Below are 16,076 nucleotides of genomic sequence, written 5' to 3'. Positions count from 1 at the left end.
GGCAGCTCAGATGGGCACTGATATGTGGCATAGATGTGCACTGATGGGCACTGACAGGTGGCATTGATGGGCACTGATGGGGCTACACTGATCATCAGATCACACTAATCATCAGTGCCCTGATGATCAGTGTACATGTCCCCTCTGAGGAATGCCGATTACCGGCTCTCCTCTTCTCACGAGCTGTCAGTGTGACAGCTTTTGAGGAGAGGAATGCCGATAACTGGCATTTCCTTATTTACATGCGATCAGCTGTGATTGGACACAGCTGATCACATGACAGAGCCGACGTCTTCGGCTCTTTCCGTTGATCGGTGATCCACTGTGTCCCAGGGACACAGCGCAGCACCGATCGGCACGCACGCACGCACGGTTAGAATGGGAAGACGTCATATGACGTCATTCCAGAACGAGAGAACTGCCTTGCGCCCATCATTACCTTATATGGCGGGCAGAAGGCGGTTAAAGTATGTTCATGGTACAATAGGAATGTGTGCAGGGAATGGGGCAAGCTTTAGCCTTCCTAAAAGCTGTTGGAGATTTGCCCAATCAGAATGTCCCAGGATTCAGCTATAGTGGCAGGACTGGGAGTCTTCACCCTATGCTTTTTAGCAACATTAAACCAAACGTGCAATGAGAAATGTACCTTTTTTTATATATTATCTTTGGCACAGGTGCTTCCCCTCGTAACAGCCTTGAGGTTCTAACACCAGAGGTTCCTGGAGAGAGGGACCGTGGCAACTGCATTACATCTTTGCAACTTCACCCCAAAGGATGGGCTACGCTTCTTCGCTGTTCTAGCAATACTGATGACCAAGAGGTGAGAGCTTCCAGGTTACATTCTGTTGGTGTAATATTTGTTTGAATTCCAGTTTCAGTGCTGGTTTTCTATGTCAGGATAAATGATTTATAGCAGGAGTCCTCAAACCTTTTAACAAATGTATAGTTTGGTGTCCTTTTAGACTGTTGGGGGTAGTGAGGGAAATAGAGTAAATTCCAATATGGCTTTGCAGAATGTGAGACTGGATACACCTGGCTTACAGACCATTTGCCTACAAAGGTTGTAGTTTGCCTTGTTTCATTTGATTTTATAGCTGCAGGTTGCCCTGGTTTTTTTTTTTGTGATTAGCACACAGAAATTTTCATTGGCAACAGACCTACACCCTCAGTCACTGAAAAGCTGCAGACTTGGAAGACCTCCTGGCTTACAACACACACCTCAAAACATTGGGATGTATGTGCTTCATTAGACTGCTGCCACAGCCTAACATTAAATGAATGAGTAGCAGAACACCAGCAATAGCAATAGGTTGTGGCAGCAGTCCATGGCATAGCCCTGTTTTTCCGACAGCTGTAGTGGTAATACGCCTTACTGTCACTGCTGCTGTCCTACTACTCTAGTGTCAGGTTGTGGCTCCTATGGTTTTTCTGGTCTCCAGCAGAAGGCATAGATAGCAGGGCAGCATCAGTGATGGTAAGGCTTGCATTTACTGCAACTGTCCTGGACCTTATTTATTTAGCAGGACCCGGAAAAAAATTGCAGAAGTGTACCATATTTTTGGATTCCAGGTAGATAAAATGTACAAGAAAACTTTGTTTTTTTTTTTTGTTTTTTTTTTAGAATATTACTTAGAACCTCCAAAAATGGTATATTTTGAGCAGAGGCCCTAAAGAATAAAATGGGTTTTGCAATTTGTCACACGACTTTTGTGCAGCGGTTTTTCAAACACGATTTTTTTGGAAAATATACACTTTAATGAACTTTACTGCACAAACACAGTATAATTCCCAATTGTTTGCTAAAATATAAAAGATGATGTAAATAGATAAAAGTACCTAACATGTCGTGCTTTAAAATTGTGCACGCTCATGGAATGGCACCAAATTATGGTACTTGTAAATTTCCATAGGTGACACTTTAAAACCCTTTACAGGTTAATGGTTTAGAGTTACACTGGAGATCTGGTGTTAGATTTATTGCTCTGACTCTTATCTACGCGGGACCAATACATTGTATTACTTTTTTTTATTTTTCTTAATTTTTTTTTTTTTTCTTTTTTGATCACTTTTATTGCTATCACAAGGAATGTAAACATCCATTGTGATAGCAATAAGCAATGACTGGTCTGCTTTACTGAGACATCTGGGGTCTGTTAGACCCCAAATGTCTCCTCTGCCCTTAAAAGCATTCGATGAAATTCAGATTGGTTTTGATCTGAGCACTTTTCTATGCTAAAAATGGCTTATTTACTTCCTCACCATAAAGATGATTGGTGAAGATCTGGTCCCTTATCACCTCTACGGTAAACCGGTGGAACTGTTGTCTTCAGTCTCATTCTTTCAAGTACTATACGAGGTCTAGACCTGGTTCAAAAGCTGTATTTGTAGTTGGGCAGGTGAAGTGATATAGACACTTTTGAAACGTTAGATGGATTTGTTGCTAAAGAACATACACATTACATACTCAAACACTCTAGGTTCACACCTAAGTGTTTGCTGTAGTGTGTGCAGAAACGCAGTACAGTCCATTTAACCTGATTTCCTATGGGACCTGTTCACACCTGTGCGTTTTCACCCAGTGCGTTTTTTGGAAAGGGTCATGGACTTTATTGAACGCAAAAAGTTGCATTTTTGTTTTTATAGACTTCAATGGAAACACTGCAGAAAAGCATGTATTGTGTTTTTATGCATTTTTCCCGCATTTTTGATGCATTTTAAATCTGCCTACCAACAAGAAAAATGAAAAAAAAAAATTACAAAATGCTTTAAATGCGATGCAGGAACGGCTAAACCGCAACCTGCATAAGTGTGAATCTAGCCTAACAGATTATCATCCAGTTATGTGTCCCCTGGCCCCACAATGTCCCTTAATAATGAATAAACCAGTGTTACACAGCTACCTCTAGGGCTAAATATGATGGTTTGATAAATATCTTGTATTTTTTGAGTAGTATCCTTAATTGTTTCCCTTGTTTTTGTTCTTGCAGTGGACTTGTGTATACGAGTTTCAAGAAGGAGCCCCTGTACGTCCTATCTCTCCTCGATGCTCTTTGCGTCTGACCCACTATATTGAAGAGGCTAATGTGGGCCGTGGCTACATTAAGGAACTATGTTTCAGCCCAGACGGACGCATGATTGCCTCTCCTCATGGCTATGGGATCCGATTGCTGGGATTTGATACCCAGTGCAGTGAGCTTGTAGACTGTTTACCTAAAGAAGCTGGGACTCTACAAGAAATTCGCTCCCTATATTCTCATAGGGATGTTGTCCTGACAACTAAGTTCTCTCCTACCCACTGTCAGATAGCGTCAGGGTGCCTTAGTGGACGGGTCTCCCTGTACCAACCAAAATTTTAACTTCCACAATGCAGTTTTTTCCAAAGCCAGACTGGGAATCCACTTGTTCCTGTTTCTTTAAACATCAGCATTTTGACTTTTCCAGAAATTAACGGGAAAAAACCTTTTTGTTTACAACAATAGATTGTGAGCTTTGTGGTCACACTACTTTCAAATGAATGGAAGTTTATAACAGGGCTTGCCATAGAAAAACACTTCTCACTAAAGGGATATATTCTCTTTGTCTATGTTTCAGCTCTACATGGATATATAAAGTGTGCTTTCAAGAAAATGTCTTGTTGCCTGTAGGAACCAGCCAGAGTTGTTGATTCATTTTATGACCCAGACTGTAGAAGTTACAGTTGGAAGTTGATATTGTCATGGGCAAAAAGACATTTTTTACAGCACCTTTTCCATACATCAGCCCTGGATTGTTTTCTTTTTGTGTAATCTCCCAGCATGCTTGTCAGATATCTTGCTAGGGGAAAACATTGATACAGATGTAAGTAAAACTTAAAATAAAGTGCAGCGCTTCCCAATAAAACAGACGGTACAAGATGTTCCCTCCTCATACACCAGTAAACTGTAATCTATGTTAGAAGTTTAGCATGAAAGGAACTTTAAAATGCCAGTTGCTTCACCAATGAATTTGGCATGGCACGGTCCCTTCCCTTTAGCCACAATCTGGTATTCCCGGCATACATCAGCCGTCCTTACTTTGGCTGTATAGCCTTTCACATGATTTGTTTTTTACTTTGTTTCCTTACATTTGTTATGCTCTGTATTTGTTTTGGTTCATTTAAAAGGAAAGCAGATTCTATATTTCAACAAACTTTTATCAGTCATGCTTTCTGCTTTCATTTTACCATGCTTAGAAAGCATAATGTTCTTTTCAATAAGACCATATTAAAGGTCCATATGTAATATGCCAGTCATAATTTGATCCAGTTGTAGCTGTATATTTGGAACTATTTATTTAACAAATTATACGATAAGGATAAGATGTGACTGTGAGCTGTGTGTGATGTTCATCTTCATAATAAGCAGTCAAGTATAAAAAAAAAATAAAGTCACTATTGCTGAAATATTACAATATTATTTTACTGTGTAAAATGGTTGAAAGGTCATGCTTGCTATTTCATAAGCTGATCACAAGGGGATGCTATATCATTTTGCTGTTATACAATTTGGTTTATTCTGTAAACTCTTTTACAATCCCTTGCAGGGTGCAAAATTATACGTTTTTGGATTTTTTTTTTTTTTTTTTTCCTTTTTATGGGAGCTGTTTAGATAGTGGAGGCCAAAACGCAAGGACATTCTGTACTGGTCTCCTTGGCTACATAAATGACATGCATTTTCCTAGTGAAATATTATGTATTTAAATGCATACAGATCTCATTTACTGTAAACTTTCTGGCTGTTTTAAATATATCTATTTAAATAATAAAATATAAAGTAGCATCTGCAAATGTGTGTATATAATTGTTTGGTGTGGAAACCCAAATACATTATAAATGGCACAGATGAAAATGTAGTATGGGCGTGGTTTTGCATTTTAACCCTCATTCTGAATATTTAGAAATAGGTTGTCACAGTTTTTCTTTCTAGCAGTTATCTAATGTGCATATCTGTTTGCAATTGGCTTAAAAAAAAAAAAAAAAAGTGACATCAGGACACGGTTTAGTCTTTATGTAATATGATGAATCATATGGGCTCTGGCTAAAAAGGATAAGTTGAGTTCAGTCCTTTTTAGTAATAACATATTGATCCATACACTAATATGTTGTTAAAATGTGAAATATTATAGATGCTTTTCTATATTCATATGCAGAATTCAACTGTGCTTTCTACACAACTGGATTATAGATCCTAGACTAATAAGCGCGCACACACACCAATAAACTGAATTGGAGTGATGCCACTGTCAAAAGTACATGGTAAGTGGAGGACAAATTATTCATGATTACATGATTTTAGAGTAAGGGGGTACTGTGTGATTTAACTTAAAAGCTGATCTCCAGGTTTCCTGTCACTTTAAATTGTTCATTTGGACCTGGCTGGTCCAAATGAACGGTTTCCTTTACCAAGTGCTGCATTGGTTGCAAGTGCTGTCTGAATTGTATGTAGCCTCAGCTACATACAGTACACAATGCTGGGTTCCGGCTGTAAGACAGTCTTCCTGTATCACACTCGGAACAAAACAGAGTCACATTGAGCGTCGCTCAGCCATTAAAAGGCAGCTTTTTATTCTGTGAATGAATACAAAGCTTTCTCTGATTGGCTGAGTTGGAGATTGTGACATCATCAGTCCGCCCCAGGCAATCAGAGGAAGCTTTGTATTAATTCACAGAATATAAACCTGCCTATGAATGGGGTGAACGCTGCTCAGACCAACTCGATTTTATTCTGGGTGTGAGACAGGAAGTCTGTCTCAAAGCTGGAACCTGGCACTGTGTACTGTATGTAGTTGAAGCTACATACAATTCAGACAGCACTTGCAACCAAAAATATGTCTCTCTAAGGGTGGTCTTTAACCGTGAGCAACCACATATATGTGTCCCTATGTTAACACTTTACTATGCTGATGGCGTGCTCCCTGCACGCGCCCAGCACAGTAATCAGTGGGTACTGGAAAGCTTCAGATGCATACGTGCGGCCAGAAGCTTGCCAATCACAGCAGTCACTTGATCGGAATGTCCGCCTCTACCTCCTGTTATTTAGAACCTGTTAAAGGGCTGGGAGGTGGCCGTAGGGAGGGGTTAATGGAGATTTTTCTTTATTTAACGCTAAAGTCACAGAACTCCAAATAATATTGTCCCACAATACTTTGTGTTCTGTAAACGGGCAGTGGAGTGGTTGAAAAATGGGATTCTACTGTCCACAGAATATGATGCATTGTGGGATGTGGGAAGTTTTGTGAATGGCAGAGAGGGGAGAAGGTTGTGGGTGAGCAGCACAACTTTTCTCTGCAGCTGTAGTTGGCTGTCACAGCGCTGGAAAACCGCTTGCTCAGGGCAGTATCCGGCAGCTGTGAAGTGGCACAGCAGGGAAGATTGTTAGTAGAAGAGGCTGCCTGGGATGGGATACACATCATTAAATATAACTAGCATGTATGGTGCAGTATCCCAACCTCCTCACCATATCCTGTTTGCACTCTCTCATTGGTCCATACAGCTTGTTTCATAGGATAATTTACACTGTGATGATGGTGGCCAGTAAGCCTGAAGCAGCTCTGTATGCAGTTTAGAACAAATGGCTATAATACTACTTAGGTTTTATCCATTCTGCAAACCAGCAGTTTGCATGCAGACACTATCCTTAACCACTTATGGTCCGCACTACAGCAGTTTTACTGCTACAGGGCAGACCTCCTGTGCAAAAGTGTGTGTGTGTTAGAGTGGTGTGTATTCCACAGGTGGATCACTTCTACTGTGAACATTCACATCAGCAGCCGATCTGCGACTGCTGGCAAACAGATGTCATCCGCCAGTCGTCAGGCAGGAAACAGAATAGAACTCTGTTCTGACGGGGGGAGTGAAAGACCGTGTTGTGTGTCCTTTCAAAGCTGGGAACACGATCCTTCACTTCCCCTAGTAAAAGCACCACCTAGTGCACACCAAGCACTTAGCTAGGCATACAGTTGACCCTCTGATCACCCTAGATCAGGGGTCTTGAATTAAAATTTACGGAGGTCCGGTTAGCAAAATTTCCTTCCAGCAGAGGTCCGAAACTCGTTGGCAATATAACACATCACAGTCCCCCAGTACATTATAATCTTTAGCGTACCTTTCAGACTGTAGTCCCCTCTACATCACAGTCCCCTCTTTAAAGAAGTCCCAGTGTCCTCTTTTCCCCTTCACATCACAGCATCCTTTAACACAAAGCAGCGCCCCTAACACAGAGTCCCTTTTAATACAAGCCTTCCCCTGTACGGTCCTATGGACACTAATCCTTTTGGGGTGTACTCTCCTGGGCCTCTGGCCCACCACCAGTGTCGTCCTCATGGTGGGCATGGTGTGAGGGGCTAGCAGGTGGGCAACTGCCTGGCTTGCTGGTGTGGTGGGGGGTTCCTGCCTTCTGTCTCGATCTGCAGAGAATGGAGGTCTTTGCATGTTGACGGGCTGGGTGGTCGCCGGCTCCTGCCCCTCAGTCCCGATCTTCAGCTCCTCATGCCCCGTTCACCAAGGGGCGCTCCTGTCTGGACCCCTGCTGGGTGTTCTCTTCTGGACCTCCCACCCGGCTGCCGGTGTCGTCCTCACAGTGGGCGGGGGACTGGGGGGCGGGAGCTGGTGATTGCCCAGCTTGTTGGTGTGCGGAGACTTCTGCTTTCTGTGGCTCGCGGCAGGGGGCGGGAGTCTTTTTATGTTGGCAGGCCATGCGGTCACCCACTTGTTGACATGGTGACTTGGGCAGCTCCTGCCCCTCGGTACCGATCTGCGGCTCCTCGCACCCGCTGTGGGGATGGCGTCGATGGCTGGGTGGGGGAGGGCACCTGGCAAAGGTGGTGGTGGCGGCGGCGTGGCTGTGGTCTGGGACGGGACTGTCCCTCGGTCTGATTCCGGACCGCAGTCTGCCATTTAGTGACCACTGCCCTAGATGTTTAACCCCTTCCCAGCCAGTGTCATTAGTACAGTGTCATTGCATATTTTTAGCACTGATCACTGAAATTGTGGGAACCAGTGACATTAATACAAAGTAAAAATGTCCAGTGCAATATCGCAGTCCCGCTATAAGTTGCTGATCGCTGCCATTACTAGTATTTTAAAAAAAAAATAATTTAAATTCCAGTATATGTCCTATAGTTTGTAGAGGCTATACATTTTGCGCAAACTAATCAATATACGCTTATTGGGATTTTTTTTTTTTTTACTAAAAATATGTAGTAGAATACATTTTGGTCTACATTTATGAATTTTGATATTTAAATTTTTTTTTTTTAATTGGATATGCTTTATAGCAGAAAGTAAAAATATAAACAAAAACATATAAATATATATAAAGAAATCATCAAATCATAAGTCCAGAAAAAAATATATATATGCCAATACCACAAAAAAATATAAAAAAACTTTTAAGTGCAAAAAACTTTTGTGCAAAAAAAGGGTCTAAATATGAAAAATTTCACCAAAAAACCTTGATAATATAATGGCAGATCATCCATAAATATATCTTCAGAAACGGAAACTCTGCAACACACCGATCCTCATCGATCGAAATAACAGGATGAAAAACTTTGTAGTTAATCGAAAATCCACTTCTCCAATAGATAAAAGACCACCTTCAAACGTATCCATGGGGGGAAATGCCAAGCACTCAAGAGAAACAGAAAGACTTCATGGTGCAATATTATAAAAACCAATTCCTTTATTAGGTACTAATAAACTAAATGCCACTTCCGGTTTTGGAAAATGCCAGTTTCTCAGCCAATTTATTGGCTGTTTAAAGCTCAAATCAACTCATTTTTCACCCCTCTGGTAACCCTTTGGAAAAAAGAAGTTCCAACGAGTATAAAAATGCAATAAAAATGGGGGGTCCGTTTTGAGGGGTGTGCTCCTCGAAATTTTCAAATTTTTGCCAAATTCTCCGAGTGGCCCAAAAGGTGTCTAAAAAGGCTTAAAAATGTGAAAAATGGATGAAGCAGGTCTTTAAACCCTAAAAAGTCAAGAGAAAGGACATTAAATGCCACTTCCGGTTTTGGAAAATGCCAGTTTCCCAGCCAATTTATTGGCTGTTTAAAGCTCAAATCAACTCATTTTCACCCCTCTGGTAACCCCTTTGAAAAAAGAAGTTCCAACGAGTATAAAAATGCAATAAAAATGGGGGGTCCGTTTTGAGGGGTGTGCTCCTCGAAATTTTCAAATTTTTGCCAAATTCTCCGAGTGGCCCAAAAGGTGTCTAAACAGGCTTAAAAATGTGAAAAATGGATGAAGCAGGTCTTTAAACCCTAAAAAGTCAAAGAGAAAGGACATTAAATGCCACTTCCGGTTTTGGAAAATGCCAGTTTCCCAGCCAATTTATTGGCTGTTTAAAGCTCAAATCAACTAATTTTCACCCCTCTGGTAACCCCTTGGAAAAAAGAAGTTCCAACGAGTATAAAAATGCAATAAAAATGGGGGGTCCGTTTTGAGGGGTGTGCTCCTCGAAATTTTCAAATTTTTGCCAAATTCTCCGAGTGGCCCAAAAGGTGTCTAAACAGGCTTAAAAATGTGAAAAATGGATGCAGCAGGTCTTTAAACCCTAAAAAGTCAAAGAGAAAGGACAGTAAATGCCACTTCCGGTTTTGGAAAATGCCAGATTCCCAGCCAATTTATTGGCTGTTTAAAGCTCAAATCAACTCATTTTTCACCCCTCTGGAAACCCCTTGGTAAAAAGAAGTTCCAACGAGTATAAAAATGCAATAAAAATGGGGGGTCCGTTTTGAGGGGTGTGCTCCTCGAAATTTTCAAATTTTTGCCAAATTCTCCGAGTGGCCCAAAAGGTGTCTAAACAGGCTTAAAAATGTGAAAAATGGATGAAGCAGGTCTTTAAACCCTAAAAAGTCAAAGAGAAAGGACATTAAATGCCACTTCCGGTTTTGGAAAATGCCAGTTTCCCAGCCAATTTATTGGCTGTTTAAAGCTCAAATCAACTCATTTTCACCCCTCTGGTAACCCCTTGGAAAAAAGAAGTTCCAACGAGTATAAAAATGCAATAAAAATGGGGGGTCCGTTTTGAGGGGTGTGCTCCTCGAAATTTTCAAATTTTTGCCAAATTCTCCGAGTGGCCCAAAAGGTGTCTAAACAGGCTTAAAAATGTGAAAAATGGATGCAGCAGGTCTTTAAACCCTAAAAAGTCAAAGAGAAAGGACAGTAAATGCCACTTCCGGTTTTGGAAAATGCCAGATTCCCAGCCAATTTATTGGCTGTTTAAAGCTCAAATCAACTCATTTTTCACCCCTCTGGAAACCCCTTGGTAAAAAGAAGTTCCAACGAGTATAAAAATGCAATAAAAATGGGGGGTCCGTTTTGAGGGGTGTGCTCCTCGAAATTTTCAAATTTTTGCCAAATTCTCCGAGTGGCCCAAAAGGTGTCTAAACAGGCTTAAAAATGTGAAAAAAGGATGCAGCAGGTCTTTAAACCCTAAAATGTCAAAGAGAAAGGACATTAAATGCCACTTCCGGTTTTGGAAAATGCCAGATTCCCAGCCAATTTATTGGCTGTTTAAGGCTCAAATCAACTCATTTTCACCCCTCTGGTAACCCCTTGGTAAAAAGAAGTTCAAACGAGTATAAAAATGCAATAAAAATGGGGGGTCCATTTTGAGGGGTGTGCTCCTCGAAATTTTCAAATTTTTGCCAAATTCTCCGAGTGGCCCAAAAGGTGTCTAAAAAGGCTTAAAAATGTGAAAAATGGATGCAGCAGGTCTTTAAACCCTAAAAAGTCAAAGAGAAAGGACATTAAATGCCACTTCCGGCTTTGGAAAATGCCAGATTCCCAGCCAATTTATTGGCTGTTTAAAGCTCAAATCAACTCATTTTCACCCCTCTGGTAACCCCTTGGTAAAAAGAAGTTCCAACGAGTATAAAAATGCAATAAAAATGGGGGGTCCATTTTGAGGGGTGTGCTCCTCGAAATTTTCAAATTTTTGCCAAATACTCCGAGTGGCCCAAAAGGTGTCTAAACAGGCTTAAAAATGTGAAAAAAGGATGCAGCAGGTCTTTAAACCCTAAAAAGTCAAAGAAAAAGGACATTAAATGCCACTTCCGGTTTTGGAAAATGCCAGATTCCCAGCCAATTTATTGGCTGTTTAAGGCTCAAATCAACTCATTTTCACCCCTCTGGTAACCCCTTGGTAAAAAGAAGTTCCAACGAGTATAAAAATGCAATAAAAATGGGGGGTCCATTTTGAGGGGTGTGCTTCTCGAAATTTTCAAATTTTTGCCAAATTCTCCGAGTGGCCCAAAAGGTGTCTAAAAAGGCTTAAAAATGTGAAAAATGGATGCAGCAGGTCTTTAAACCCTAAAAAGTCAAAGTGAAAGGACATTAAATGCCATTTCCGGTTTTGGAAAATGCCAGTTTCCCAGCCAATTTATTGGCTGTTTAAAGCTCAAATCAACTCATTTTTCACCCCTCTGGTAACCCCTTGGTAAAAAGAAGTTCAAACGAGTATAAAAATGCAATAAAAATGGGGGGTCCATTTTGAGGGGTGTGCTCCTCGAAATTTTCAAATTTTTGCCAAATACTCCGAGTGGCCCAAAAGGTGTCTAAACAGGCTTAAAAATGTGAAAAAAGGATGCAGCAGGTCTTTAAACCCTAAAAAGTCAAAGAGAAAGGACATTAAATGCCACTTCCGGTTTTGGAAAATGCCAGATTTCCAGCCAATTTATTGGCTGTTTAAGGCTCAAATCAACTCATTTTCACCCCTCTGGTAACCCCTTGGTAAAAAGAAGTTCCAACGAGTATAAAAATGCAATAAAAATGGGGGGTCCATTTTGAGGGGTGTGCTCCTCGAAATTTTCAAATTTTTGCCAAATTCTCCGAGTGGCCCAAAAGGTGTCTAAAAAGGCTTAAAAATGTGAAAAATGGATGCAGCAGGTCTTTAAACCCTAAAAAGTCAAAGTGAAAGGACATTAAATGCCATTTCCGGTTTTGGAAAATGCCAGTTTCCCAGCCAATTTATTGGCTGTTTAAAGCTCAAATCAACTCATTTTTCACCCCTCTGGTAACCCCTTGGTAAAAAGAAGTTCAAACGAGTATAAAAATGCAATAAAAATGGGGGGTCCATTTGAGGGGTGTGCTCCTCGAAATTTTCAAATTTTTGCCAAATACTCCGAGTGGCCCAAAAGGTGTCTAAACAGGCTTAAAAATGTGAAAAAAGGATGCAGCAGGTCTTTAAACCCTAAAAAGTCAAAGAGAAAGGACATTAAATGCCACTTCCGGTTTTGGAAAATGCCAGATTCCCAGCCAATTTATTGGCTGTTTAAGGCTCAAATCAACTCATTTTCACCCCTCTGGTAACCCCTTGGTAAAAAGAAGTTCCAACGAGTATAAAAATGCAATAAAAATGGGGGGTCCATTTTGAGGGGTGTGCTCCTCGAAATTTTCAAATTTTTGCCAAATTCTCCGAGTGGCCCAAAAGGTGTCTAAAAAGGCTTAAAAATGTGAAAAATGGATGCAGCAGGTCTTTAAACCCTAAAAAGACAAAGAGAAAGGACATTAAATGCCACTTCCGGTTTTGGAAAATGCCAGATTCACAGCCAATTTATTGGCTGTTTAAGGCTCAAATCAACTCATTTTCACCCCTCTGGTAACCCCTTGGTAAAAAGAAGTTCCAACGAGTATAAAAATGCAATAAAAATGGGGGGTCCATTTTGAGGGGTGTGCTCCTCGAAATTTTCAAATTTTTGCCAAATTCTCCGAGTGGCCCAAAAGGTGTCTAAAAAGGCTTAAAAATGTGAAAAATGGATGCAGCAGGTCTTTAAACCCTAAAAAGTCAAAGAGAAAGGACATTAAATGCCACTTCCGGTTTTGGAAAATGCCAGTTTCCCAGCCAATTTATTGGCTGTTTGAAGCTCAAATCAACTCATTTTCACCCCTCCGGTAACCCCTTGGTAAAAAGAAGTTCCAACGAGTATAAAAATGCAATAAAAATGGGGGGTCCATTTTGAGGGGTGTGCTCCTTGAAATTTTCAAATTTTTGCCAAATACTCCGAGTGGCCCAAAAGGTGTCTAAACAGGCTTAAAAATGTGAAAAAAGGATGCAGCAGGTCTTTAAACCCTAAAATGTCAAAGAGAAAGGACATTAAATGCCACTTCCGGTTTTGGAAAATGCCAGATTCCCAGCCAATTTATTGGCTGTTTAAGGCTCAAATCAACTCATTTTCACCCCTCTGGTAACCCCTTGGTAAAAAGAAGTTCAAACGAGTATAAAAATGCAATAAAAATGGGGGGTCCATTTTGAGGGGTGTGCTCCTCGAAATTTTCAAATTTTTGCCAAATTCTCCGAGTGGCCCAAAAGGTGTCTAAAAAGGCTTAAAAATGTGAAAAATGGATGCAGCAGGTCTTTAAACCCTAAAAAGTCAAAGAGAAAGGACATTAAATGCCACTTCCGGCTTTGGAAAATGCCAGATTCCCAGCCAATTTATTGGCTGTTTAAAGCTCAAATCAACTCATTTTCACCCCTCTGGTAACCCCTTGGTAAAAAGAAGTTCCAACGAGTATAAAAATGCCATAAAAATGGGGGGTCCATTTTGAGGGGTGTGCTCCTCGAAATTTTCAAATTTTTGCCAAATACTCCGAGTGGCCCAAAAGGTGTCTAAACAGGCTTAAAAATGTGAAAAAAGGATGCAGCAGGTCTTTAAACCCTAAAAAGTCAAAGAGAAAGGACATTAAATGCCACTTCCGGTTTTGGAAAATGCCAGATTCCCAGCCAATTTATTGGCTGTTTAAGGCTCAAATCAACTCATTTTCACCCCTCTGGTAACCCCTTGGTAAAAAGAAGTTCCAACGAGTATAAAAATGCAATAAAAATGGGGGGTCCATTTTGAGGGGTGTGCTCCTCGAAATTTTCAAATTTTTGCCAAATTCTCCGAGTGGCCCAAAAGGTGTCTAAAAAGGCTTAAAAATGTGAAAAATGGATGCAGCAGGTCTTTAAACCCTAAAAAGTCAAAGTGAAAGGACATTAAATGCCATTTCCGGTTTTGGAAAATGCCAGTTTCCCAGCCAATTTATTGGCTGTTTAAAGCTCAAATCAACTCATTTTTCACCCCTCTGGTAACCCCTTGGTAAAAAGAAGTTCAAACGAGTATAAAAATGCAATAAAAATGGGGGGTCCATTTTGAGGGGTGTGCTCCTCGAAATTTTCAAATTTTTGCCAAATACTCCGAGTGGCCCAAAAGGTGTCTAAACAGGCTTAAAAATGTGAAAAAAGGATGCAGCAGGTCTTTAAACCCTAAAAAGTCAAAGAGAAAGGACATTAAATGCCACTTCCGGTTTTGGAAAATGCCAGATTCCCAGCCAATTTATTGGCTGTTTAAGGCTCAAATCAACTCATTTTCACCCCTCTGGTAACCCCTTGGTAAAAAGAAGTTCCAACGAGTATAAAAATGCAATAAAAATGGGGGGTCCATTTTGAGGGGTGTGCTCCTCGAAATTTTCAAATTTTTGCCAAATTCTCCGAGTGGCCCAAAAGGTGTCTAAAAAGGCTTAAAAATGTGAAAAATGGATGCAGCAGGTCTTTAAACCCTAAAAAGACAAAGAGAAAGGACATTAAATGCCACTTCCGGTTTTGGAAAATGCCAGATTCACAGCCAATTTATTGGCTGTTTAAGACTCAAATCAACTCATTTTCACCCCTCCGGTAACCCCTTGGTAAAAAGAAGTTCCAACGAGTATAAAAATGCAATAAAAATGGGGGGTCCATTTTGAGGGGTGTGCTCCTTGAAATTTTCAAATTTTTGCCAAATACTCCGAGTGGCCCAAAAGGTGTCTAAACAGGCTTAAAAATGTGAAAAAAGGATGCAGCAGGTCTTTAAACCCTAAAAAGTCAAAGAGAAAGGACATTAAATGCCACTTCCGGTTTTGGAAAATGCCAGATTCCCAGCCAATTTATTGGCTGTTTAAGGCTCAAATCAACTCATTTTCACCCCTCTGGTAACCCCTTGGTAAAAAGAAGTTCAAACGAGTATAAAAATGCAATAAAAATGGGGGGTCCATTTTGAGGGGTGTGCTCCTCGAAATTTTCAAATTTTTGCCAAATTCTCCGAGTGGCCCAAAAGGTGTCTAAAAAGGCTTAAAAATGTGAAAAATGGATGCAGCAGGTCTTTAAACCCTAAAAAGTCAAAGAGAAAGGACATTAAATGCCACTTCCGGCTTTGGAAAATGCCAGATTCCCAGCCAATTTATTGGCTGTTTAAAGCTCAAATCAACTCATTTTCACCCCTCTGGTAACCCCTTGGTAAAAAGAAGTTCCAACGAGTATAAAAATGCAATAAAAATGGGGGGTCCATTTTGAGGGGTGTGCTCCTCGAAATTTTCAAATTTTTGCCAAATACTCCGAGTGGCCCAAAAGGTGTCTAAACAGGCTTAAAAATGTGAAAAAAGGATGCAGCAGGTCTTTAAACCCTAAAAAGTCAAAGAGAAAGGACATTAAATGCCACTTCCGGTTTTGGAAAATGCCAGATTCCCAGCCAATTTATTGGCTGTTTAAGGCTCAAATCAACTCATTTTCACCCCTCTGGTAACCCCTTGGTAAAAAGAAGTTCCAACGAGTATAAAAATGCAATAAAAATGGGGGGTCCATTTTGAGGGGTGTGCTCCTCGAAATTTTCAAATTTTTGCCAAATTCTCCGAGTGGCCCAAAAGGTGTCTAAAAAGGCTTAAAAATGTGAAAAATGGATGCAGCAGGTCTTTAAACCCTAAAAAGTCAAAGTGAAAGGACATTAAATGCCATTTCCGGTTTTGGAAAATGCCAGTTTCCCAGCCAATTTATTGGCTGTTTAAAGCTCAAATCAACTCATTTTTCACCCCTCTGGTAACCCCTTGGTAAAAAGAAGTTCCAACGAGTATAAAAATGCAATAAAAATGGGGGGTCCATTTTGAGGGGTGTGCTCCTCGAAATTTTCAAATTTTTGCCAAATTCTCCGAGTGGCCCAAAAGGTGTCTAAAAAGGCTTAAAAATGTGAAAAATGGATGCAGCAGGTCTTTAAACCCTAAAAAGACAAAGAGAAAGGACATTAAATGCCACTTCCGGTTTTGGAAAATG

The 16,076-nt window shown here is 40.5% G+C and overlaps 1 protein-coding gene across 1 annotated transcript in view; it reads left to right on the top strand.

Moving 5' to 3' along the window:
* Nucleotides 1–4,804, top strand: part of DCAF10 (DDB1 and CUL4 associated factor 10) — a 43,406-nt gene extending 38,602 nt beyond the window's left edge. The window contains exons 6-7 of the mRNA XM_089670916.1: nt 675–820; nt 2,988–4,804. Coding sequence (XP_089527042.1) covers nt 675–820; nt 2,988–3,356 — 515 coding nt within the window. The 3' untranslated portion in view covers nt 3,357–4,804. The remainder of the gene's footprint in view (nt 1–674; nt 821–2,987) is intronic.
* Nucleotides 4,805–16,076: the final 11,272 nt, after the last annotated feature.

The sequence above is a fragment of the Staurois parvus genome, unplaced genomic scaffold (genome assembly GCF_062004578.1).
Source record: "Staurois parvus isolate SC_StPar_1 unplaced genomic scaffold, SC_StPar_1.0 ptg000096l, whole genome shotgun sequence".
Taxonomy (NCBI): domain Eukaryota; kingdom Metazoa; phylum Chordata; class Amphibia; order Anura; family Ranidae; genus Staurois; species Staurois parvus.
This window is presented reverse-complemented; position numbering and strand designations above follow the sequence as displayed.